The 24223-nt window shown below is 47.2% G+C and overlaps 1 protein-coding gene across 2 annotated transcripts in view; it reads right to left on the minus strand.

Annotated features, from left to right (window-relative positions):
• The window catches only part of TERF2 (telomeric repeat binding factor 2), a 578117-nt gene that overhangs the window by 308993 nt on the left and 244901 nt on the right, over positions 1-24223 (minus strand). For both annotated transcript variants that reach the window (XM_078668354.1, XM_078668355.1), the window contains exon 6: positions 1648-1739. In XM_078668354.1, the coding sequence (XP_078524480.1) occupies positions 1648-1739 (92 nt within the window). The remainder of the gene's footprint in view (positions 1-1647; positions 1740-24223) is intronic.

The raw sequence follows: 24223 nt of genomic DNA on the forward strand, positions 1-24223 counted from the left end.
AGAGATGCCAGACAGGAACCCTCGACAAGGTCTCTTTCCAGGATGCAAAGTGTACTCTCTACCAGGACGTTGCCCAGGCCACCCTTGCACGACGTCAGCTGTTCCAACCGGCCACGACTGCCCAACGAGACCGGAAGATTAAGTACAGATGGATTTATCCCTTTGCTCTGGCTTTTTCTCTCGATAACAAAAACTACCACTGCATGACTTTGGAGGAGACGGTGCCTATTCTGGGCATCGAGGTGCCTCTCCCGGGAGCGATGGCTGCCACAGGTGACCTGGAGGCGGCTCCGAAAATGCTGTCAAACGCATGCAGCATTTCTTACGAGATGTCTGATCAGCACTTAGGACAGTCGTAGAGTCTTGTGCATCAACCTAATCCACGGTTGGACACTGTGAAACTTCGGCGGCCACCCTTGGCACTGGGGTGCCAACCAGAACACTTGCGGCACACGAGCGGAGGGCGGTGGCGGCGATGGGACTGGAGACACTGAGGGGAGGCCCCTGACTTTAACGGCAACGACCCCAAAAAATTTCTGGGGGGTGCTGAACCCCGGACTTTCCAGAGGCTAAAATGACCTGTCTGGCCATTTACATCACCGCGACGAGGCGAAATGTTTGAGTCGACAATGCCATCCGCAAAGGCCAAAGCGCCAGTCGACCACTGGCTTATATCTCTTTTTACTTCTATGGAAGTGGTAATGGGTCTCGGCGGAGGACCCTCGAGAGCAAGCGTTTGATTAAAGTTTGACATGGTTCACCTTTTTCTTCCTTTTTTCTTTTGGGTTTCTTGGTGTCACGGTCTTCTTTATTGCTTTGTTTCATTACAGGTTGCTGCTACAGGGTAGAGGGCAGGGGGAGAATTTGCGAAACACAAGGCAGGTGTGGGGGGGATCCGAGCAGAAAGTTCATTACTGAGATATGGCGGGAGTTAAATGGCTGACATGGAATGTCAAGGGGATTCATTCCCCTAACAAGAGGCATAGGATCTGGAAATTTCTACAGGATCATCAGATTAAAATTGCTGCCCTTCAGGAAACACCACCTGAAACACAGGGCTTACCCTGAAATATTTCGCACCTCAGCACGCACCAAGCACAATGGGGTGGCACTACTCTTTCACACTTCGACCCGTTTCAACACCATGACACCCAACCGGACAAGATGGGGTGTTTTGTGAGGGTGAGGGTGAGGGTGTGAATTCTGGGGCAGATTGTGTACGATAGCGACGCTCTATGCACCCAACACAGGGCAACACAACTTTCTCCACTCCTTATCGACCTTAGGGGGATTTGCAAGGGGCGACATCAAGGAGCTTGTTTTTGTGAAACAAAAAAGTATGCTGAGCTGCCGCATGAAACATGGCAGTTGTTTAGCAAATTTTCAGCACCTTTAAAGGATCCAATGCAGTGGTGCCTTCTTTGAATGCACAGAGATAACTGCAATGATCTAAAAATATGGTGGGCATATTCTGCTAAGGTGGTGGGCATAATAACTACATATCTATATCTGGTAATGCCATAGAGCCTACATTTATGCTCCTGCTTTTTCTTTGATCTTGTACTGCGATATATATATATATATATATATATATATATATATATGCAGTAAAAGGTATGGGAATTGCAAAGAATATAAGATACAAACCTTTGAGGCTCAATGGGTTGTTCTTCCAAATCAATCTGTTCTGGTTCCAATGCAAATGTCTGTTCTTTGGCAAGCACAACTTTGTGGGCATGCTGCAAAGAGGAAAAAAGAGAGGGTTGAAAAGTGAGTGAAGTTTTAACACAGGTTGAGTTATTATTTCAAAGGGAAATACACAAACTGAAAAGCTCGTAATACCAAACATCTTTGAGAGATAAAAAAAGTGGTTAGTCAGCAAGCTGTGCCCGGTCTCTAAGTGTTCATTCACAAAGACATGGAACCTTTTCTAGCTCTTACCATTCAGTAAAATCAAAAGAACAGCTCAAAATATTTTATCTACTTTATCAAAATCACTTTAGAGTCAATTGTTTTTAGTTGCTACATTTTAGAATTCTATTAAAGTCAAATAAATTTACCAAAAAACAAATATTCATTTAAGACAACCAAATGCTATCAATATTTTTACATAATGTGCTACAGGCTTTCATCTCTTGGGTGCCTTGCAAGAAATTAAAATGTGGTATCCACAGCTCTGTCCAAGAACCCTTCTCACATTACCAACACAGGTGCCGACTTACAAATTGCTTTTTGTAGTATGTTCAGCAGTACTACAATAGTACTAATAAAGTACAACAAAATGCTATTAACAAACTTACGGGTATAAATCTTCACCTCCACCTCTCCTACCTTTTATTTGGGGAGATCCTCACACATGTAAGTTTAGTAATTAGTAGTAAATGTGGGCGGGACCAGGGGAGTGGCTGAAAAAAGGGCCATACCTACTACTAAATGATGGGATTAAGGAGGAGTAAGGAGGGGTAAGGAGGGGTAAGGAGGGGTTTAGGGATGGATAGGGAGTTGTTTAAGGAGGAATGTGCACCCACTCACAAAACAGTAATCACATTGCTATTCACAAACTGCACTTCTAAATTTACTACAGCCAAACAGGGTCCCCAAAAATATAGTAAATTACTTCAGTTCATAAGTTCAGAGCTGAAGTAGACCCAGTACAACACAGTCAACCCTGGTATCGAAAAAAATGGTGGTAGGGATTTAAAATAAAACCTCATCAGAAATAATGTTAAATTAAATGATTTAAAATAGCTAAAAATATAAATGAATATAATAATTTACATGGACTCCACGTCCTTGTGTCCAAAGCGGCTCATGAGCCGCCAGGCACCCAGCAGGGTCCGATCCCAGTGCGCCTCCGCAAGCGTCTAGACTGTTTCACCTTCTGCAAATTCACCTCAGTCCCAGAGAGCACCTCGTGATCGCCAGCTCGCCGCTCCAGGAACAGTGAGCGACCACCAATACAGCGCTGCAGTCGCTTACCGCCCACATGCTCGTCGGGTCTCTCCGCCAGCTCTAAGGGCTGCCAACTTAGGTCCGTCACTCGGTGCCAGGTTTCGGCATATTGCCTCGTCTGCGCGCTACCCCACGCCTGAGCTGCCACAGACCTCCACCTCAGGGTAGATTCAGGGCCCCTTGCCGTCGCGCAGTGGCAGTCTGCAGGGCTCGTGGCTCTGTAACCCTTGAAGACCTCCCCGTCAGGTCGCGGCCGCCATCTTGGATCGCCGAAGTACGAGCAGAACAAGAAAGTGCTTCTTGCTCTGCGTTACAGCCTCCTGGGCCGCCGACGGATCACCCTCAGGGGCAGCAGGAGTCCCGGCCTAAAATAGATAAGCTGGGGCCCTCTCAGCATATGAGGCTTACTTGCAACTGAGGGAGGTCACCGAGGAGCTCCGAGGTCCGCTGCTCCCTACATTAGCGTCAAGCCACCTAGGCTGCTTTTTACTTGACAGAGCACTAACATTCAGAAATATGTTAAATATATGGGCAGGCAATTATTTACAGGTTAACTCAAGTAAATAAAAAGAAGGTGTCCTGCACCACTTAAATTTAGGAGCAACATTATTTTTAAAGATATCTTGCAACAAACATGTAAAACTATGATAAAATGTCTTCAAAATTAAAAAAGTATATTTCATTTCATGCAGAAGTGTTTTACCTTAGCACGTGATTATATCAGTATACTCAGAAGTATTTTTTTTAAAGTGATACTTTTCAATTTTCAAAAATAAATACTCATGACTCTCTCCACTCTGACAACAATACCAATAGTGAACTAAGCGGCACATCAATTGCCATGTGGACCTCTCTAGGTGGCCTCTGTTGTAATTATATATGGACATCATAGTTTATTAAATCTAACACAGAAGAAGGTTTTGTATGGCACACCACTTGAACTCATGTATTTCAAGGTGCTCTTATATGTAATAATGAAGAAAAATTAGGTAAAGTGAAACAAAACAATTGCCTAGGATCACACGGTTTGGTCAAATGGGGAAACCGGTACTGAGTCCGGGTTTACTGGTTTAACATTGTGCAATTCTATTTAATTCCAATTCAATAATCCTGTTACTTCCTTTGTACACTTGACTTTTCTAAGTAGTGAGGGCAAGCAGAGAAGGCTTACCCCAAGGTGCGATAGAGAGATTCAGGTACAGCATAACACAGTATTGACAAATCTATGACTCTCCTAGAGACTAGGTGCTTAATTTAGAGGTTAATACGGAATGAAACCCTAGAATAACTCCATGATGTTCTGTCAACACCAAGTACGTGCTTCAGTTCCCTAACGCCCACCTCAGACACAACCCCCTCCCCCCCCCCGCCCTGCTCGCAAAAATGCAGCCCTTGGGCACACCACAGATCATACTTTTTGGTCCATGGGAGAACGTTTGCGATAACCCATGGTATAGATGTTATGGGGACATGGAAAAATAGCACAGACCGACCAAGATATCTAATCTAATGTGGAGACCAGTACTTGAGTGCATAAATTAAAACATCAGAGGTCTAACATGACCACTTAGACAGAGCCCTGAACCTGGTGGAAAAGAACAATCTCCTCCACTACAGGCGATTAGGACAACTGGAATAACAAAACAAACATTAAGAAAGATTGTAGAAATACTGAATGGAGGCTCAATGGGGTTGAAGGGGAGGGATAGTTTTCAAGTTAATCAAGTATTTCTATTTAAAGACAAAGCAAAGAATTGCAATGTTCTGTCGACTCAGAAGATGAGGTCATCTGTGCCTGCCTTGTTCACTGTCCTTATTTCCTTTTAGGATGACTGTCTTTTATTCTCTGAATTAAATTCACATGTTTTTTCATTTATATTTCCGAGGTTTTTATGCCAAAATATTCCCTTTTTTCCTCTCTTGAGCTGTCTTCTTGGTTTCAGCGTCCACACTTGTAGAGTACACTGTATGTCACTTTACTTTAATTGACTCCACAACTATCCTAGAGTTATAAGGTCAACAGAAAAGTGGCAACTGGAAATGTTGCCTTTATCATCCTTCTTACTGAAATCAAGATGAGGTGAATGGTAAGGCATGGCTAGCTATTAAGAATACAAAAAGTTGTCCCTAGGCTGAGGATGCGAACTACAGCCATGGCTGGCTACTTATCCACCTGCCTGGAAAGCAAATGAGTAGGGCCTTCACACTCCATCCAAACCCTCTACCATTAAGTCCCTCTGTCCCAAAATGCCGGCATCATCTTTTCAGGTCTGGGCCCTTTTTTATTTTACATATGCTTGCAATAACAAAACGAGCATTTACAATGCAATAGGTCTCGCAATTGCGAGTTTTTGAGCTATTGGTAATGTAAATGACAATGCCTTTTATAAAAAATTAAAAGGCATTGTCATTTACAATACCAAAAGCAAGACCTATTGCATTGCAGAGCATGTTGTCCGTGAAGCGGGCACAGTCCTCATTAAAGTATAAAAAGAAAGAAAGCGCAATGTCCCTGAAGGGGGCGCAGCACTCATGACTAAAGTTAATTAAAAAAATAATGAACCCGAATGGTGTATCCTTTAAGCAGCAATCGCACTTGGTATTACAGTTAAAAAAATAATAAAATAAACCGAGGGCGGTGTCCCTGAAGCTGGAACCGCGGTCGGTATTAAATAAAAAAAAAAAGTAATAATAATAAACAGAGTGCGGTGTCTCTGAAGCGGAAGCCGCGCTCAGTATTAAAGTTTGAAATTTAAAAAAATAGAGTGCAGTGTCCCTGAACCGAGCTCAACATGCAAAGCAGCCGCCATTGTCCCCATCAGTGTCAATAACAACAAGCATTTGCAATGCAATAGGTCTCGCATTACTGAAAGTTTGACCTATTGGAGTTGCAAATAATAATGCAATGCCAATAGCTTAAACTTTCAGTAATGCGAGACCTATTGCATTGCAAATGATTGTCTTTTTTTGTCATCACTGTTAGAAATAGGTTCTCTGTCTGGCTATGGTATGCACCTAAGCCTGGAAGAATCCACCAATCTAGTCAGAATACGTGGATTACAGGTTTAAAATGACCCCTGCTCACCCCCTTGAAAGCTTGGCATGAGCAGTCAGGCTTATCCCAGAGGCAGTGTGTAAAGAATTTGCACAGAAATTTAAAGTAATACAGTGAAAAACACAACGAAAGGACACCACATGACATATAGAAAACTCTCCAATATTTATCTGTGTAAAACAAGACCAAAATTATACAAATCCAACATAGAGTGATCAAAACTGCAAATAATGCAAAAATAGGCGTTATATACAGTTCCTCTGAGTTGACAGCTCTGTCCGTGGCTATTGCGGTGTTGTGAACACCCAAATCCAATGGTTATGGCTGAACGATGTGGTGCGGCCTGGCGGTTGTGGGCATCGAAGCTGCGGCTTCAATCGGGGCGGTGCAGCGCTTTCAGGTTGCGGTGCAGACAGTGGCTCGGTGGCAGTCATTCAGTGACTAGCTTAAATATGACCAATATTGTTAGGACTCTGATTAGATTTGTCATGGGCACCTCGTTGGTGAGTTCATGAAGCCCTCACCCACCAACCTGGTTGGTGGCATGCTTCATCATCGGGCCCACCCAGTGGCCGTCCTGTTGAAGTGCAATTGCGCTTCCTGGAAGGTGGAGGCTTTGATCAACTAATCGTCCAGGTACGGGTAGACAAACACCTTGTTCTTTCTCAGGTGCGCTGCTACCACAGCCATGCATTTCGAAAAAGACCTGGGTGCAGACTTCAGTCCAAACGGTAGTACGGTGTACTGATAGTGATTGGTGCCGACGAGGAATCGCAGGAACTTCCGATGTTTCCGTGCAATGAGCACATGGAAGTACGCATCTTGCAGATCTATCGCGCACAGCTAGTCCCCTCTCTGCAGCTGAGGATAAATCTGGTGCAAAGACAGCATGCAAAACTTTTCCCTGCGAATCCACTTGTTTGCTTGTCACAAATCCAGAATGGGTCTGAACTCGTTCTTGTCCTTCTTCTGTACTAGGAAGAAGCGTGAGTAAAGACACTTTCCCCTTTGAGACAGAGGGACGTCTTCTATCGCCCTTTTTCTTAACAGGGTATCGGCCTCCGCCTGGAGCTCGCGCAGCTGGAACTGCGAGCCAACCGGTGGAATTGCTGGAGGCGGGCTGGTGAAACGAAGACTGTAAACAATATTCAACACCCACTTGTTTTGAGTAATGTTTCTCCACTCTGCCAGGTAATGTTGAAAGCTTCCCCCCACCGGAGCGGGTAACGGATGAAGGGGAAGTAGCACCTCAGGGCCTAGACCCAGCCGGGCCTTTGTTCGCGGAGGAAGACTGTTGACCACCTCGGCCCCTCTGGCGCTTTTGGAACGGTTTCCGCTGGACCTGTTGCTGTTGCTGTCCAGCCTGTCGACCTTGCCCTCTGCCTTGCGCCCCGTACCGCCTCTGGAACAGGCGGAAGGTCTTTTTCTGTTCCTTAGGCTTTTCCAACCCGACAGCCGTCAGGGTTTCCGCCTCCGCCTTCATGCGGGCCATCTCATCGTCCGCATGTTTCCCGCAGAGGGTCTCGCCCGAAAAGGATAGGTTGGCAACTCTCTGCTGCGCCTCGGGCTTCAAGGACGTAAGACGCAACCAGGCGTGGTGCCTCAGGTTGACCCCATGGCAGTACCCGTGGGCTGCCAAGAGGGAGGAATCCGCAGCCGAACTTATCACCTGGTTGGAAACCAGCAGTTCTTCAGCAAGGATCTCTTGGAAATCTTCCCTTTTTTCCCCGGGAAGGGTGTTCCGAAAACTGTTGGAGGGACTCCCACAGAGCCCGATCGTAACATCCCAACAGTGCTGAGGCACTCGCGGCCTTCATTGAGGTGGAGGCCGTCCCACAAACCTTTCTGCCTGCCGAATCCATCCAGCGGCTCTCCTTGACAGGAGGCACTGTCGATGACGGGGTGGTGGGTGCTGTTTTCTTGCTGCTGTCACAATTACAGAGTCAGGCGCGGGATCCAAACGAAGAAACGCTGGGTCCGAGTCAGGAGCCTTATATTTCTTCTGCAGCCTTGAAGGTGCCGACCTTGTTGCCGCAGGGGTGAGGAACAGCTCCATGACAGGTTCCACCAGCCCAGGCACCAAGGGCAGCAAAGGGCGAGATAACTGCTTCTTGTGCAGAGTTTCGAAAATGACGGAATTCAATGGCGCGGGCAGAGAGAGCATGATGCCCAGCTTAGTCGCCCCTCGCAGCAACACGTCCTGGAAGGAGACTATGTCGTCTACTGGAGACACCCTCGACCGAGGGGAGTCCGAAAGGGTAGGTGAATAGTCCCTGGCACTGGATGAATCCGTGTAGCGGGACCTTGACCAGTCCCTCCTGTGGCGCCGTCTGGATCTCGTAGAAGACAGACGGCGACTCCTGGATCTATCCCTCCGTCTGGAGCGAGATCTCGACCTCGGTGGCCTCGGAAGGTCCACGGGCCGTAGCGGAGGGAGCTGTGGAGGCCGAAACAGGAGCCTAGGTTGTGGTGGCCCCATAGACGGCGTCGGGAGATGTGGTAACGAGGCAGACCTCGGCGGAGGTGGTGGTAAATGAGGCAGAGGACGATGAGGAGGAACAGGTGGCGGAGGAGGTGTCGGGTTACGAGGAGGAGGGTCCTTGGGTAAAGGAGGAGGTGTAGGTGACCTCGGCTCGGAGGGCGAATCGACTTGCGAGTGCTCCGAGCCTGGAGCCTCTTCCCCTCTCCTTCTTTTCTTCGCCTGACCTGAAGTGGGGGACCTCGAGCCCGTACCCCTGGTAGCCGAGCGTGACGGCGCCGCCGCGACCGTGGACTCGTGGAAACCGAGGACACCGTCCTGGCTTTGGAATGCCTCCTGGAGGACGATGCTTTCCTCCTCGACGCTGAGCGCCTTTTCGACGCCGATGACCGTCGTCTCGACGTTGATGATCGCCTTCTCGACGTCGATGAACGCCTTCTCGACGCGATGATCTCCTTCTCAACGTCGATGATCTCCTTCTCGACGTCGATAATCGCCTTCTCGACGCCGAACGTCGAGTCAACTTCGATGGTGAACGGCCTCGACGGCGAGCGCATGCGCCTCCTTGAACCCTCTCGACGTCGATGATGGCTCGACGACGAAGCAGTCCTCGACGTCGACCTCGTCGGAGGTCTTGGCGTCAATCCCCTCGACGTCGCTTCGACCCAGAGCCCTGGGGAGACTGGGAGCAGACCGTGGTCATTCCTCTCGACGCCGAGGCTATCGACGCCGACTGAGACCGGTGGCGTTTTCTGGCCTTCTCCTTACTGGGGAGCCCCCCACACGCTGAAGCACGGGCAGAGGAAGAGGTCCCTTCCTGCCCAGACCCACCTGGACCCTGCAGCTTTCTTTGCTCCAGGCCTTGGAGCCTGATCTTCTGTCTGTCTTTCAGGGTCCTGCTGGAGAACTGCTGGCAGATCTCACAAGTCTCAGGGACATGAGAAGGAGGGAGACACAGGATACACACTCTGTGTGGATCTGATTTTGCCTTTTTCCTGGCACACTGGGCATTTCTCAAATAAGGCAGGCATATTTGACAAAAAAAGGGCCAAAAGCACCAGAAAACTCCAGCAAAGTGAAGAAGAAGCAAAAATACGTGAGTGAACACACTCTAACACTTTAAAAGTCCCAAAAAGTACACAAAACACCAAAAAAGGGAGAGCTCAATGCTCCAGGGTCCTGCTAGCAGGAGCCGGAAACAAAACCTGAAAGTAAAAGGAGTGGGCTGTGCATGCTGGGATACCGAGGGTCTCTAGAGAGTTCCTTAAAGGCACGGTATCCCTTTTTCAGACACATAATGGCAGCGTATGGAGGCTTGTCTGTCCATCCCTTCCTCTTTATCATTTCAAGGACTTGGTGAGGTGAGGAAAGTTTCTCTAAAGGGGGAAACTTGACAGATTGTGTTAAATGTGTTAGGAAAATCCTTGGCATTTTCTAGTTGAAGTACTGGACAGTGTAGCCTTGTAGGTACAGGCTGCATTACTGTCTTTAATTTTCTCTTAAGTGTCTATGCAGGACTGCAATGAAGACAGCTTAAGAGATTATTTTTGATTGCTACGGGGTCCACACACATGGGCGGGACTATTCACTAGATTATGACTATACACAGAGATCCCCTACTACAGAAGCAGTACTTTTCAAACTCCGGAGAAAATTCCCCTTTATGGAAGGGATCTAAAACTTGTGCAACAAACCTCAGTGAGGCTTTATTGACTTCAAATGCAATGGTTGGTGAAGGGACATTTCTATGCATCATTGCAAGATTTTCTCATGCACTGTAAAATAAACTTCCAGAATTGCTCCTCAACATTTCTTTACTTACCAAGTGGCAAGCATTCTAACATGGAACATCTTGCAGTGCCGAAGTCACTAAAAGTGGTCGTACCGTCAACTCTCAAGGAGATGTTTCAAGTCTGCACCAAATAACCTAAACACTTGGTAGACAAAGGTGTTTTTAGACTCTAGTTAGGTCGAGCATAGGGCAGCGCGCATGTGCTGCTAGCGAGAATTTTAGTGAGGGGCTTCAGAAAGCTCACAAAGCTCACGTGCATGTGTTTTTGTTTTTCGCATAAGGCTATTGGGCTTTGTGTGCGTCTTACTAAGAAAGACATCATGTTATTGGGCAAAGGCGGGTGCATGTCCCGCCTTTACTCCGCCCATGGTCTATTGCTTGTGGTTACCCGCACAGACACCATCTGTTTTGTACTATCGTGCCCAGACGTGTGTGCAATAATTCAAAACGGATGTTACGCTGTGGTGCACAGGCGCGCACCACTCACCTGCTTGTTTTCCCTGCCAGACATTCCCCTGCTGTTTTAGGAGTTACTGATCGGACTCTGAATACTTGTGCCAGGGGTGAGTGAAGTCAGCTGCGCTGCTCCTCAAAGCTGGGCTGCTCCTCAATGGCCCATTCTGTCTCACAGGCCCTGGTATTGGTCACCCGACCGTGCCTACCCCCATCCCTCCTTCCCTCCAAGAGAGGGACTGCCCTCCAGGCTGTCCCGGCAGTCTGTTCTATGCCTCTTCTATGCCTCATCACCCCCTTTAAGATCTACTGAAGGAACTTCGGAACTGCGGTTTCTACCTTTATGTAGCATGCACAATTCACGCTGAATTTATTTATTTATTTATTTATGCAATTTGTATAGCGCGCAAATACCTGGAGGCGTCTTGGCGCTGAAAAACAGTGTCACAGAGCAGAAAGAAATAGCATTTACTGGTTGAAAAGCCACGTTTTTAATAGCCTCCTAAAGATGAGAAGGGAGGGACTGGCCCTAATGTGGGTGGGCAGGGTGTTCCATAATTTTTCAGTGGCGATTCAAAAACATCTGTCCCCCCCATGACGATTTCTTTGTCCGAGTGACGGTAAGAAGGCCAGCAGAGGAGGAGCGCAGGAGTCTACTGGGGATGTAACGTCCTACTGACCTTCTTAGAAACTTGGGTCCTGAATTGTTAACCGCTTCATATGCAATACAGAGAGCTTTAAATTTTATTTGATTCCTGACTGGCAGCCAGTGGAGCTGGGGTATTGCCGGGGAGATTGATTTGAACTTGGGTGTGCCTGATAGGATTCTAGCTGCTGAATTTTGAATTAATTGCAATTTGTTCAGTACTTTTTCCTGAGCATTTAAAAAAAGCCCATTACAATAGTCGATCTTAGATAAAATCAGAGTGCACATCAGAGTTCTTCCTGCATTCGGTGGAAGAAAAGGCAGGAGTTTTCTGATCATTTTGAGAGTAAAAAAAGAGGCGGACAAAAGGGCATTAGCATGATGTATAAACGAGAGTCTGTCATTGAACATCACTCCCAAATTCCTGACCTTTGATACAGGAAGAGGGGGAGGTCCCATTTCAGTTGGCCACCAAGTTGGGGACCAACTTGGGACTAAATTACCGAAAGTCATTACCTCCGTTTTACCAGAGTTTAATTTCAGGCAGTTGCGAGACATCCAAAGACTGATGTCACGCATTCCTTCCTGAAATTTGGCTGCCACTTCTACTCCGTCATTATGGATGGCAAGTATAAGCTGGGTGTCGTCGGCATAGGAGGTCAAACCCATCCCATGGGTTTTGATGGTGGTAGCCAGATCCGACACATATATATTAAATAGTGTCAGACTTACAGAAGATCCCTGAGGCACACCACATGGGAGGGAAAAGACCGGAGATTGGAAGTCACCCAGCTTGACAGATTGTATCCGGCTTTCAAGAAAGGAAATGAGTAAGGATCTGGCTGTTTGGCTGATGCCAATGGCAGAGACACGGTCGATCAGGGTGGCGTGGTCGACCATGTCAAATGCAGAGGACAGATCCAGCAGGATAAGAACTGGTGCTCCACCCCTATCCAGAATCATCCTGATGTTGTCGGAGGCCTTAATAAGAGCTGTCTCTGTACCATGCTCCTTCCTAAACCAAAATTGTGTATCATCGAGCAGGTCATTAGTGTCGATGTATTGGGTAAGTTGCGTATTTATGATTTTTTCTATGATTTTTGATGGGAGAGTGAGACATGCTATTGGGCGGTAATTTTTAGGATCCAGCGGGTCCGCGATGGGTTTCTTGAGTAGAGATTTGATAATGGCCTTTTTCCAGATTGTAGGATAGACCGCAGTGTTGAGCAAAGAGTTAAAAATGACACTAAGAATGGTAACAGTGGGATCTGGAATTAGTTTAAGAATTGAAGGTGGTGAAGGGTCTAGCGGGGAATCGGATTTAATTGAGAAGAGAAATTCACGTACTTGCTCCGTGGAGACCTAAGTGAATTCTGAAAACTCCGCGGTAGAGGACGCATTTGAGCCATTTTTGAGTATTGGCGGATCTGAATTATACTGAGTAGCAAAATCAGAATAGATGCAGGTCACCTTGTCCTTAAAAAATTTCGCCAGTGAGTTACATAAGTCTTGGGACGGTTGAAGCATGGTGCCTGTTGGGGGTGTGGAGAGTTTGGTTACGACTTGGAAAAGTTCCTTCAAGGAATTTTTGGCAGATTCTATTTGAGAACAATAGTAGTTACTCTTGTGCACGGTGATCAAGTGTTTATATTTTTTCAATGCCTTTTTATATAACGTTTTAGCTTTGTGATTGTACTCTTTACGCCAGTGTCTCTCTAGGTTCCTGCAATGTTGTTTCTTGAGTCGGAGTTCCTCTAAGAACCAAGGAGCAGAGCGAACTTTACGATTGGTACAGATTTTTTTATATGGTACTGATAGGGCAAAAATCTCATGTAGCCAGCCAGAGTAATTATTGGAGGCTGTTTCGTGGTCTTCTGATGGAATGGAATGAGAAGAAGACATAGATTTTTGCAATTGTTGGGTGTCAATTGTGTTCCATGCCCGAATTTGTCTGGGTCTCTGGCGGTTGGTCTCACTGGACTTGGACACCTTAATCTTAATATTAAAAATGATTACAGAGTGATCCGTCCAGATTAGAGGGGTAACTGAGTTTAGGGAGATGCTACCATTGTTAGTGAATAGTCCGTCTAGTGGGTGTCCTGCCTTATGAGTAGGTAGGGAGACCAGCTGATGTAAGCCTAAAGATAACAGATACGGTGATCAAAGTAAAGGCTTGTGAGTCTGTAGAACATTCCAAATGTAAGTTAAAGTCCCCCGGGATGGTGAAATCTGGTGTAACAGCAATTGATTCTAATAGAGTTTGTAGTTCTATGAGGAAATCGGAACGAGAGCCTGGTGGTCGATAAATTAGTGTTCCTTTGAAAGATTGAGTGTTGGAGAGCGTAAGGGAGAAAGTTAGTGCTTCGCATATTGAGAAATTCAGGGTGTCGGTTTTGATTGTAAATGTATCCCTGTAGATAATTGCCAATCCCCCGCCCTTCTTTCCCTTCCTGTCTTGTCTGAGTAGGCAGTAGCCGTCGGGGGTGGCAGCACAGAAATCAGGGCCAGAGGATAAATCCCCCCAATTTTCAGTTAAGATTAGAAGGTCCAAATTATAATGAGTGAAGAGATCATGTATTTCAAGCTTGTGCTTGGGTAGGGATCGAACATTTAGGAGCGCAAAATAAATAGTGTCAGGTTCAGTTAAAGGGTTTTGAGTGCTGAGAAGTGAGGGGGCTTTAGTTGGTTCTATCTTGAGCCTACATTTAGGGCAAGTAGAGAGTTGTTTATTGAATAGCGCATCCTCTTTAAAAGGAATGCAAGATTGGTTATTATAGGTATTTTTTATATCAAGCAGCTGAATACTGGAATAAGTATATGGTATTAAGGTTGATATTGTATTTAGATGACCAAAGGGACTGGCCTGGGCCTCGGTCCAGGCGCAAACGGGCTTGCCTTTGGCGCCCCTTCGGCGCGCAGCCGGCGCGCCCGCTGCACGCGTTTGCTGCATCTGTCTAATTTGTAGTGTTTGCCTAATTGAAACCGGGACATTAGAGCGCTGACCTACAGAAGATGGCCGTTCTGACTGGGCCAGGCAGGAAGTGATACAAAAGGGGGTGGTGATGGACAGAGCATCTGAATCAATCAAACACTCACACCCAGTCAAAAGATCTGGGTTTAATCCATCACCGTTCTTTAGCCCACTCTGCCACCCCAGTTCAGACATGGCTATATGCAAATCAGTCTGACCCTGTGCCTCATGGGAACAGTCCAGCCCGAACTGCCAAGCCATGTCTTCCCTGGACCGGAAACAAGCTTCCGAGGACCGGTTACTGGCATTCCAGCCGTCTTCAGCCCGGCTTGCTTGAATCCAGTGGCAAAGTGAGCAAGGGACTCACGTCTGAGCATACCCTGCCACACTTATGGCGGCCAAAAGCGGTACAAAAGGGGGTGGTGATGGACAGAGCATCTGAATCAATCAAACACTCACACCCAGTCAAAAGATCTGAGTTTAATCCATCACCGTTCTTTAGCCCACTCTGCCACCCCAGTTCAGACATGGCTATATGCAAATCAGTCTGACCCTGTGCCTCATGGGAACAGTCCAGCCCTAACTCCATCACCACCCCCTTCTGTACCGCTTTTGGCCGCCATAAGTGTAAGGTAAGGAGCGATAGATATCTTTATGGGCGCAAGAAAGCTGAGGTTAAAAAATCCTTATCGGTCGACGCAAAGCAAAATGTAAAACAGAGTTAATATTAAAAGTTCCCACCAAAATGCAGAGCGAGCACAGCTCGAAAGCGCTATATGCCCTGTGGTATGTTTAAGAGCGCGTTCGCCCCTTTCACCTTATTTGTAGTGCTCGCCTAATTGAAACCGGGACACTAGAGCGCTGACCTACGGAAGATGGCCGCTTTGACTGGGCCAGGCAGGAAGTGAGGCACTCGGGAAACGACCGGCTAGCCCTGGAGTCTCCCTCCACAACAAACAGTCCGCTAATGTCTGTTGGTGGACCGAGGAGACTGCGGGGAGCCGAGTGCTTTTAGGGGGTAAGGTAAGGAGCGATAGATATTTTTATGGGCGCAAGAAAGCTGAGGCTAAAAAATCCTGAATAGTCTCTAGGCGCTGGTTTTCATTCCTGTAAAATTTAAACTACACGTTCCAGGCAGTGGCGTAAGGAAACCTCCCCCCCAAAAGCTGACAAGCTTTGGTTATCTACCTTTGTGCGAGACAGTTGAGAATGCATTGATGTCTCTGACGCAACCTCATCTCGAGCCCCCTTCACCTTTTTGAGACTGTGTGCCAAGGTGTCAACCTCAGAGTGAGTCAGAGTGTGACTGTTGGTGTATGACTCACACCTAGTGTGTGAGACTGTGGAACATGGTGTTTGATTTTTGTTTTTTGCAGTTTTATATAGCGCAAACTCGACCGGAAGGTTTCAGAGCGCTTTACAGGAGCACCAGTTGCATTACAGAGGGACACATTCATTTTGTTAGGCACGGGAGATCAAGTGATTTTGCCAGAATCACAGGATGTTTTAACCTCCTGCCAGATTCGAACCTTGTTGAGTGTAAATGTACACCATTGAGTGAGATTGTGTGTCTAGGAGTTTGACTTAGGCCAAATGAATCGAAGAGTGATTCTTCGCGTGACTCTGTAAGCCAGAGTGGTTTTATTGATTTTTATTGCTGTAGTTTTATACCGAACTCAACCCAAGTTCACGGGTAGAGGAAGTGATTGAATGCCTGTGTCAGGGCCAATGTCTTTCCTCTATTGAACCGCACAGGAGCAGAACGACACTCGTTCCAATGCCCTTCTCAGATCCTTCCTTGCTAGGCCTTTTAGCATTCCATCGCAGGTAAGTTCTAAGGGAGGAAAGGGGTTGGGGACAGAGAAGAGACAGCTTCCCGCGCTCGGCCTGTTCTGCAAGGTCTTCTTTTCTTCGTACTTCTTGCAGACCTGTACACAATTCGACCGTAGCATTTTCTCAATGCTTACTTGTGATCAACTTCTCTTTTTATATTAGATAACTTTTCTCACCACGGAAACTTGGGAAGCCTGCTACTCTTCTAACTTCTCGTGCTGTTTGTCTGGTTGAGATGAGAAGTTTTTGCTTAGCTTGTTTATTTTTTCTTTCCGTTTTTCAGGAACGTCTTGCTGCTGATGCTGGCTGGTGACTGTGATGCAAGAAGAGTGTGATAAGTGTTTGCTTATTATTCTTTGAGTTGATTATATTTATTCTCCTCTTCATCTACTGTACTCACTGCGTATGCCACTCTTTCTATCTTATCAGTTTTTGTTCTCATCAGGCTGCTTTAATTCTTTTTTTTTCCTTCAGAATTAGTAATAGAGCTTCTCACTAGTTTTGTTTTGTATTGAAGAAATTATGTGGTTCTCCTGTTCTCTTTTCTGTGATTAATTAAATAAGTTGGTGGCAACTGTGTTATTTAATTTTGTCTGTGCTAGTTTGAACTGCACTTCATTGAGTTATTGGGGAACTGGAGAATTGTATTTAACAAACAAATTTCAACTAGGCGGCACGTTGACAGGTCGCGCCCACGTTAGTTGACTCTGTTAAACCTTGCTGCAAAGCAGATGACAATTCTCTTTCACATGCGTTCAAACTAACGCGGTGAAAGGAAAATGCCTAAATTGCTCATTACAACTACGCGGCGCGTTGACAGGTCGCGCCTGCTTTAGTGAACTCTTTTAAACCCTGCTGACAAGGGGATGACAAATCTCTTTCATGGCATTACGCGGTGAAAGGAAAATACCTAACGTACTTTTATTTATCTTGCGCTTCAACTTGCGCGACAAGCGGGAACAAGTCCTTACAAAAATAAACGCTTGGGAATTCTTTTAAGCATGCGATAATCTTTACCTTCAGGCTTCAGGAGAAACATACATTTGGGTTCTTTTAAATAAACACTGATCTTATTTCCCAAAGAACGCTCATCAGGTCCATAACCCTTTCAATCAATGAGGTAGAAAAGTTAATTACGAGTGATGCATGAATCTAAGATGCGTTTAATCTCATACTCCACCTCACCATTAAGAATGAAAGGAACCGGAGAAGCCTTTTTACGCAAATCTGGTTGAATGGGTTTGAGGAGAGAAGTACGAAGTATCTGGTAGAGACGAGTCTAGTCGCAGATTCCTTAACGTAGAATTATCCCCAGGCATGAGACTGGATCCGGAAATTTTTTGCCCAGCATCCCTGCGCACCGGGGTGATGACATCACGCGACTCCGCCCAGGCGTTGTCCGCGTATGTGACGTCTGCGAGGTCACATAAGTCCCACCCCGACGCGCCTATGTCAGTTTTCTTCTGATAACTTTTCCACGCCACAACGCGGAGCCATCAGACAAAACTGTGGGAGTATGGGAACAGTGTGCAGAAAAATTGGAAAAAGAATGGTGACGAACAACACCATAAGGAGCAGTGTCACACAGCAGTACCCAAAGGCAGGGAAAAAAGGGAAAGAACAGAGCAGTCACCCTGCCAGTCTGTTGACAGCCCCCCCCCCTGAAGACAAGGAACACATGCAAAATGTCATGACAACATGTAGCAGGACTACAACCCCAACCAAGAACAATGAAGGGGAACCAGTTTCAAGACAAGCAGGAACGACAGACCTTTAGGGTGACCCCAGCACAGAGTGCGACAACCCCCCAAACAAACAAAGGGCACAGGCATGGCCAGAGGACCCCAACCCAGAGGATAGCAGAGGGGCCATAACCCTAGCAACAAAAAAGGGGAGAAGGCGGGGAGGGAGAGAGTGAAGGTAAGCCCCAATCCCGGGGCAACCAGAGCAGAGGGGTACAGGAGTACCTCAAAACCTATCCTCCAATGTGCCAAAGAGGAGGAAAGAAACAAGAAAGAAGACAAATCATTCCGTCAAAAAGAGCGAAGGAATACACTCACAGAAGACATAGCCACCCCCTAGGAGGTAAGTGCAGAAGACCAAGCCAAAGGTCCTAGCAGAACGGGGAGGAAGGGCAGGCCGTGAAGGAATCTGCGGCTAGAATCGTCTCTATCAGATACATAGTTACCGAAGGTAAGTAAGTCGTACATCTGATAGAGCCTACTAGCCGCAGATTCCTTAACGTAGAATAGATACCTTAGCCATACCCACGGGGAAGGAGGGTCTGAGAGAGGAACCCACCAGCCTGGACATAACAGAGGGTCCTACCGGGGACTAGTCCAACGGACAGGGCGAGGAGCCCCGCCACCCCAGGCAAGGGGCAGGGTGAGGAAGCCCATTCACACTCAACGGAGGAAACAAAGGCAAGGGGAGGCCGAAGCACCCCACGCCCATACAAGGCAACAGAAACTCCATCCAAAGCCAAGGCAAGGCAGAGGAAGATGATCAACCCAGAGTCTCCAAGGAGACGTAGGAAAAAGAAGTCAAGCCCCCCCCACCGGGAACACACCCCGCGAAGAGGGCAGCTGAGCCCGGGGCACCCAGGAAAACCGGGCTGTCTGCGCCTGAAAGAGGGAGGAACACAAAATTCATCTCAGCCCCCAGGACAGAGAACATGAAAGTGAAGAAGGGCCCAGACACACCTTAGAGAGGGGCCCGCACACACTACCCAAAAAGAAGTAGAACCAGAACTACAACGTCAGGCCGCAGACAGCAGGCAGACCAGGCGAACAGGGCATCGACCCCGGAGAAGGGCACCCCGGGGCGCCACCAAGGCATTCCAAACCAGCAATAAGGGAACTGCACCTGCAACGTACGTAAACGCCTTGGAGAGCAGAGGCCCGAAGGCAACCACAACTTCCCAGCATAGAACAAGCTATAGAACAGCTACCACTACCCCACATATGGTATGTTAAGTCCCAAGACATGGGAACCCTCTTAGGAAGAAACTTCCGCAGCAGAGGACAACAGAAAGAGCCGTGAGTAAAAACCCCTGAGGAAGGCTTGTCAAGAAGCCAAAGAGAAAAACCAGAAGGCCTAATCTCAGGGCCAACCTGGTAGATAACCCAGAACAAATACACACAGTGAAGAAGGGCCGGCCAGCAGCCAACAGAACCACAGTCCCAACAAGAGGACTCGAATGCACATGAAGCACACAGATCACATAACTGGGGCGACCCGCCCCAAAGAAAGAACAGCACCCAAAGACCACATCAACTCACAGGTCACTGAGGGGGATTGGGGGGGAGGAGGAGGAGGAGGCCGATGCCCCACCAAGAACCTCCGGATGGCCGAGTCTACCGGGGCATGGAACAAAAGAGTGCCATCGAAGGGAAGATCTACCAGCCGTCCCCGCACATTTTCCGGGAGCACACTGTCCGAAGCCAAGCATGGCGGTGAAGGGCAACCGAAGAAGCCATGGCACGACCAAGTACCTCCGAGATGTCCAGAGAGGAGCGAAGAATAAACGCCGCCAGGTCCCGGCCATCCAACGCATGGTGCCGCAAATCAACTCCAGCATCCTCCTGAGAATAGGCAGATCCAAGGGACTCCGCCGAGTCCCACAAGCAAGAGGTGGCCCTAGCCAACACACAAAGTGTTAAGGGCCCGCAGGGCTGCACTGGTCGAAGCAAACATATTGCGCTCCCAAGAGTCCAGCCAGCGGGCCTCCCGTGATGGTGGAGACAACAGCAGCGGCAGGGATAGAAAGGCAGTCCGCAAAAGGGGACTCGAGGCAGAGGGGTGGAGGGAAAGACACACAGGGTCACGCGGTGCTGGAAGGTGCCGGTGCAGAAGGTATTGGGGCACCGGATCACCCGAGGCGGGGCGCCCCCAAGTCCCCGTCAGAGAAGAATGGAGCAAACCCTCAAAGGGAAGCAGTAGCTCCCTCCCACCGGAGCCCTGGTGGAAAACTTCCAGAAGATGATCCGCTGGGAAATGTGCAGCCGGATCACCCATGCGCAAAATACCCACAGCCGTGGAAACAGCGGAGTCCCGCGACACTGCAGGAACTCCCGTGGGAGTTTGTCGTGAACCAGAGGCGCCGTGGTCCAAAGGAGGGAACCCCGAAGGGCCGCAACCCAACCGCACTACATCCTCGAAGCCTGGATCCGAGCCAGTCGGGGCTGGAGCCGCCGGCAATGCCGCGGAGGGCCGCGCACAATGCAAGGGATCCGTTGACGTCCCAGGAGGGGGAGGAGGAGGAGGAGAAGCCAGCGAGGCCTGCAAAGCCGCCGCATATGTCTCCATTTGGGCTCTCGACGCCCCCTCACCATGAAACGCTGGATAGGAGGACGATACGCTGGCCGCATCACCTGCGGAGAGCCAACGCCCCCAACAGGCCGGAAACCAGCCCTCGGGGACAAACTGCGACACTTACCGACAGGGGAGCGGTGGTCTTGCGGCTTAGGAGAAGGATGAGGAGGAGGAGGAGGACGACGACAGCTGTTTTGAAAACCTTCCGCAAAAGCTGATTGAGGTGACGAAGCCGATCTGGACATGCCAGCCGAGAGAAGTTTCAGACTTCGGCTTCAACTGTTGGCACGCCTCGCAATCAGTGGAGCCGTGATCTTCCCCCAAACACCACATGCAAATGAGGTGAGGGTCCATCGCCGACATCATACGTCCACAAGATGAGCACGTCTTAAAGCCCGAAGGCATCCGCACACTGTTCCCACAAACACGCACAATAGCGAAAGGGTAAGGCCTAAACAGGCCTGGAGCACGAACCGAATCCGCGTTGCACGCGGAAAAGGAAAAAACTGACATAGGCGCGCTGCAGTGGGACTTATGTGACGTCGCTGATGTCACGTACGCGGACAACGCCTGGGCGGAGTCGCGTGATGCCGTCCCTCCAGGTAGCAGGGATGCTGGGCAAAAAATTTCCAGATCTAGTCTCACGCCTGGGGATTATTCTATGTTAAGGAATCTGCGGCTAGTAGTCTTTATCAGATATATGAAACACTGGGTGAATTTTAGTAGTGTCTGGGAGAGATAATTGATAGGTGACAGACTGACGGGAACCCTTGAGTCTAAGGTTTTTAGTGCTCAACCAAACCAAGTCTCCTGCCTGAAGATCAGGTTCTTTTTCACGTTTGCGATCAGCAAAGTGTTTATAACGATCCTTCGCAATTGACAAGTTCTGGATTACAGAGTGGTGAAATTTAGTCATTTGTTGAGCAATGCCTTGAACAGCTGGAACATCTATCTTATCAAAATTAGCATGAGAATTAGGATGTCTGCCTGCGTTTACAAAGAAAGGGGAATGACCAGTAGATACATTTTGATCATTATTGTAGGAGTATTCGGCTGTCCATAAATGGTCAGACCAATCACCCTCTTCATTCTTCATCTAACAAATAAAGCCGTAAGTATTGTTCTACTTCTTGAATAATGCGTTCGGTCTGCCCATCAGTTTCTGGGTGAAATCTGGTAGAATAATGATGGTCTATATTAAGACCTTTGATGTAGGTCTTCCAAAATGTTGATAGAAACTGGGAGCCTCTGTCTGAAATGAGTACCTTTGGAATGCAATGAAGGCGATTGATATGTTGAAGAGAGTACGAGCGGATCGCAGGAATTTCAGATTGCGGTGATCCGTAAACACCGTCACGGTGTGGTTAGCTCCCATTAGGTAGTACCTCCAATCTTTGAAGGCATCTTTGCTAAAAGTTCTCTCGGTAATTGTATAATTACATTCCAAAGGGTTGAGTTTAATGGAGCGGTAAGCCACCGGGTGTAATTGTCCGTATCCTTGTGCCTCTGTGAAAGTATTACTCAGATAGCCAGGTCTGAAGCATCTGTCTCCAAATAGAAAGGCTCAGAGGGATCTGCATGAAGTAAAAAAGGTGCTGTGTTGAAGAGGTCTTTCATCAATCTAAAGGCCTCTGTAGGTGCTGCTTCGAGGTTGTCCACGCCCACATCAGGCAATGCAAAGAACCCCTCCAATTTAGACTATGAATCCTGGAAATGTAGTACGTGGTAACCCCTGAAGGCCTGTGGCGTAACACAAAGTGAATCCCCGCAAAATATGAAACTCGCTCTCTGAGTCTACCATATCTCAGTCATTGGACTTGGGCTGAATGAGGTACTTTAACAGGTCGCGAGGTTATATTTACCATGATTTTGCTTATGCTCTCGTTGCCATGATTTTGCTTATGTTGTCAAGACGAATCGCGGGTCCAACGCGCCTTCTTTCTGTTGACATGAATGAAATTATGGGGGTTTAGTAAGCTGGTTAGGAAACAAACTACGTCGAACCGTGCACATGCGGTTTAAGTAAGGTCTATGCTTATTTAGGAAGCCTGAAGTTTTGCAGAAAGGCGACATTTTGAAGTGTTTCAATGCTCGTGAAAGAAGCAAAGAAAGATATTCGTTTAGACTATAAATGTTTCAGTACTTTTGGTTAAAATCGATGAAGCTAAAACAAATCTACTTCCCGCTGTTAGTCTTCGCCGGCCAGATACTGCTATTAGTGTCGATTCAGAGATGAAAGGGGCACCTGTTGGTTAAGGACTGCAGCAAGGCTCTGTTTTTTTACTTAATCTTGAGTTTGTATGCTTTTACTGCACACTGCAGCTAGTGTTTCCCATTTCTTTTACATTCTAGTATATTTGGTGCCAGAGACACGATTTTATGGTTTACTTTTGGCATATTTCCTTGTAATAATTCATAACCTCTAGTATGTATATCTATTAGACAATCTACAGTCTACAGTGTGTGCCTTGTAAGTGGCCTCTTCCTGAGTGGGCTTACTTCATCTGTGTAAGGACATTCTGCCATATTCTTTCTGATGGGCAGTGAAACTAGGCCTCTCTCTGCTGTGGGCAAAATGCAACTCACTGAATGCAAACTAGCTATATGAGAATTTCAGATTCTACCGCTAACTGTAATGTTATGAGGCATGCAATATGCAGGTTCATGTAGTATGCGGTTCGGTCAAGCAGGTTCCATTGAAGTAATAGTAGAACATGCATTCAAACACATGGCCCTTTCAGATTAGCATTATTGGCCAAATGCACTGACCCTTGTAGAGCTTGGATGCATAGCTGGTGTATTTTTTACTTGCAGGCCATGAGATTCTCTTGTATTTGCAGGCTTTCCCCTTCATTTTAATAGATTTCGACGGTTGGTCTGTCCTTGCAGAGCTGTAGCCCATTACGTCAATATATAATATGGAATGCTTTTCATGTCAACATTGTGCTGTTACCAAGGACGTTGCAACCGAGGAGATCTTTTTGTTGCCACTGTTTGATACTAACTTTTTGCTTGCAAAACGTTCTTTATTGAAATAACTAATATGCATCGCGTTTCTTACATGTATCATTTTGGGGCTTCTCCTGAATCAGTCATGTTCTAGTCATTACAAACATGACTGCACACATTAACAAGCATTGGCATAGCCAATAGGTCTCGCTTTTGGGAGCTTATAAGTGTTTAACCATGCAACAATTGATGTTGTTGCACAAAGGATAGTGTGCTGCATAACTAAATACTTATAAGGTCCCAAAAGCGAGACCTATTGGCTATGCCAATTCTTGATTTTTTGATTATGTCCACTACACCAGTCATGTTTTCCTGTACAAAATCAGTAAGAATGCAGTAGAGTGTACTTTTTTCACATCACTGTCAATATGCGACCACAGATCCTCACATTTCTTGCATTTGGCATCATCACTAAGCAACAATTTTGTAAGCGGTCATCACATGGATAATATAGCATTTACAGCCTCTAGTACTGAGACCCACCCGCTAAAAGACACAGTTGGGATGACTTTCTTTGATGCCCCACAAAACGAGAAATATTTGCGTTTCAGTTCCCGTGCATAATGAAACAGTGCACCAGAATGGACTACAAAGTCAATAGTATTCTTCATTAACTCTGAAGATTATAAAGATGCTTTCAGCATGACATCTGGCAAGTGGCAAGGATCTCTTACAGGGAAGCACTTCAGTTCAGGTATCGGTTTTGACAAGTCATCACA

The sequence above is a fragment of the Lissotriton helveticus genome, chromosome 12, assembly GCF_964261635.1.
Source record: "Lissotriton helveticus chromosome 12, aLisHel1.1, whole genome shotgun sequence".
NCBI classification, from domain to species: domain Eukaryota; kingdom Metazoa; phylum Chordata; class Amphibia; order Caudata; family Salamandridae; genus Lissotriton; species Lissotriton helveticus.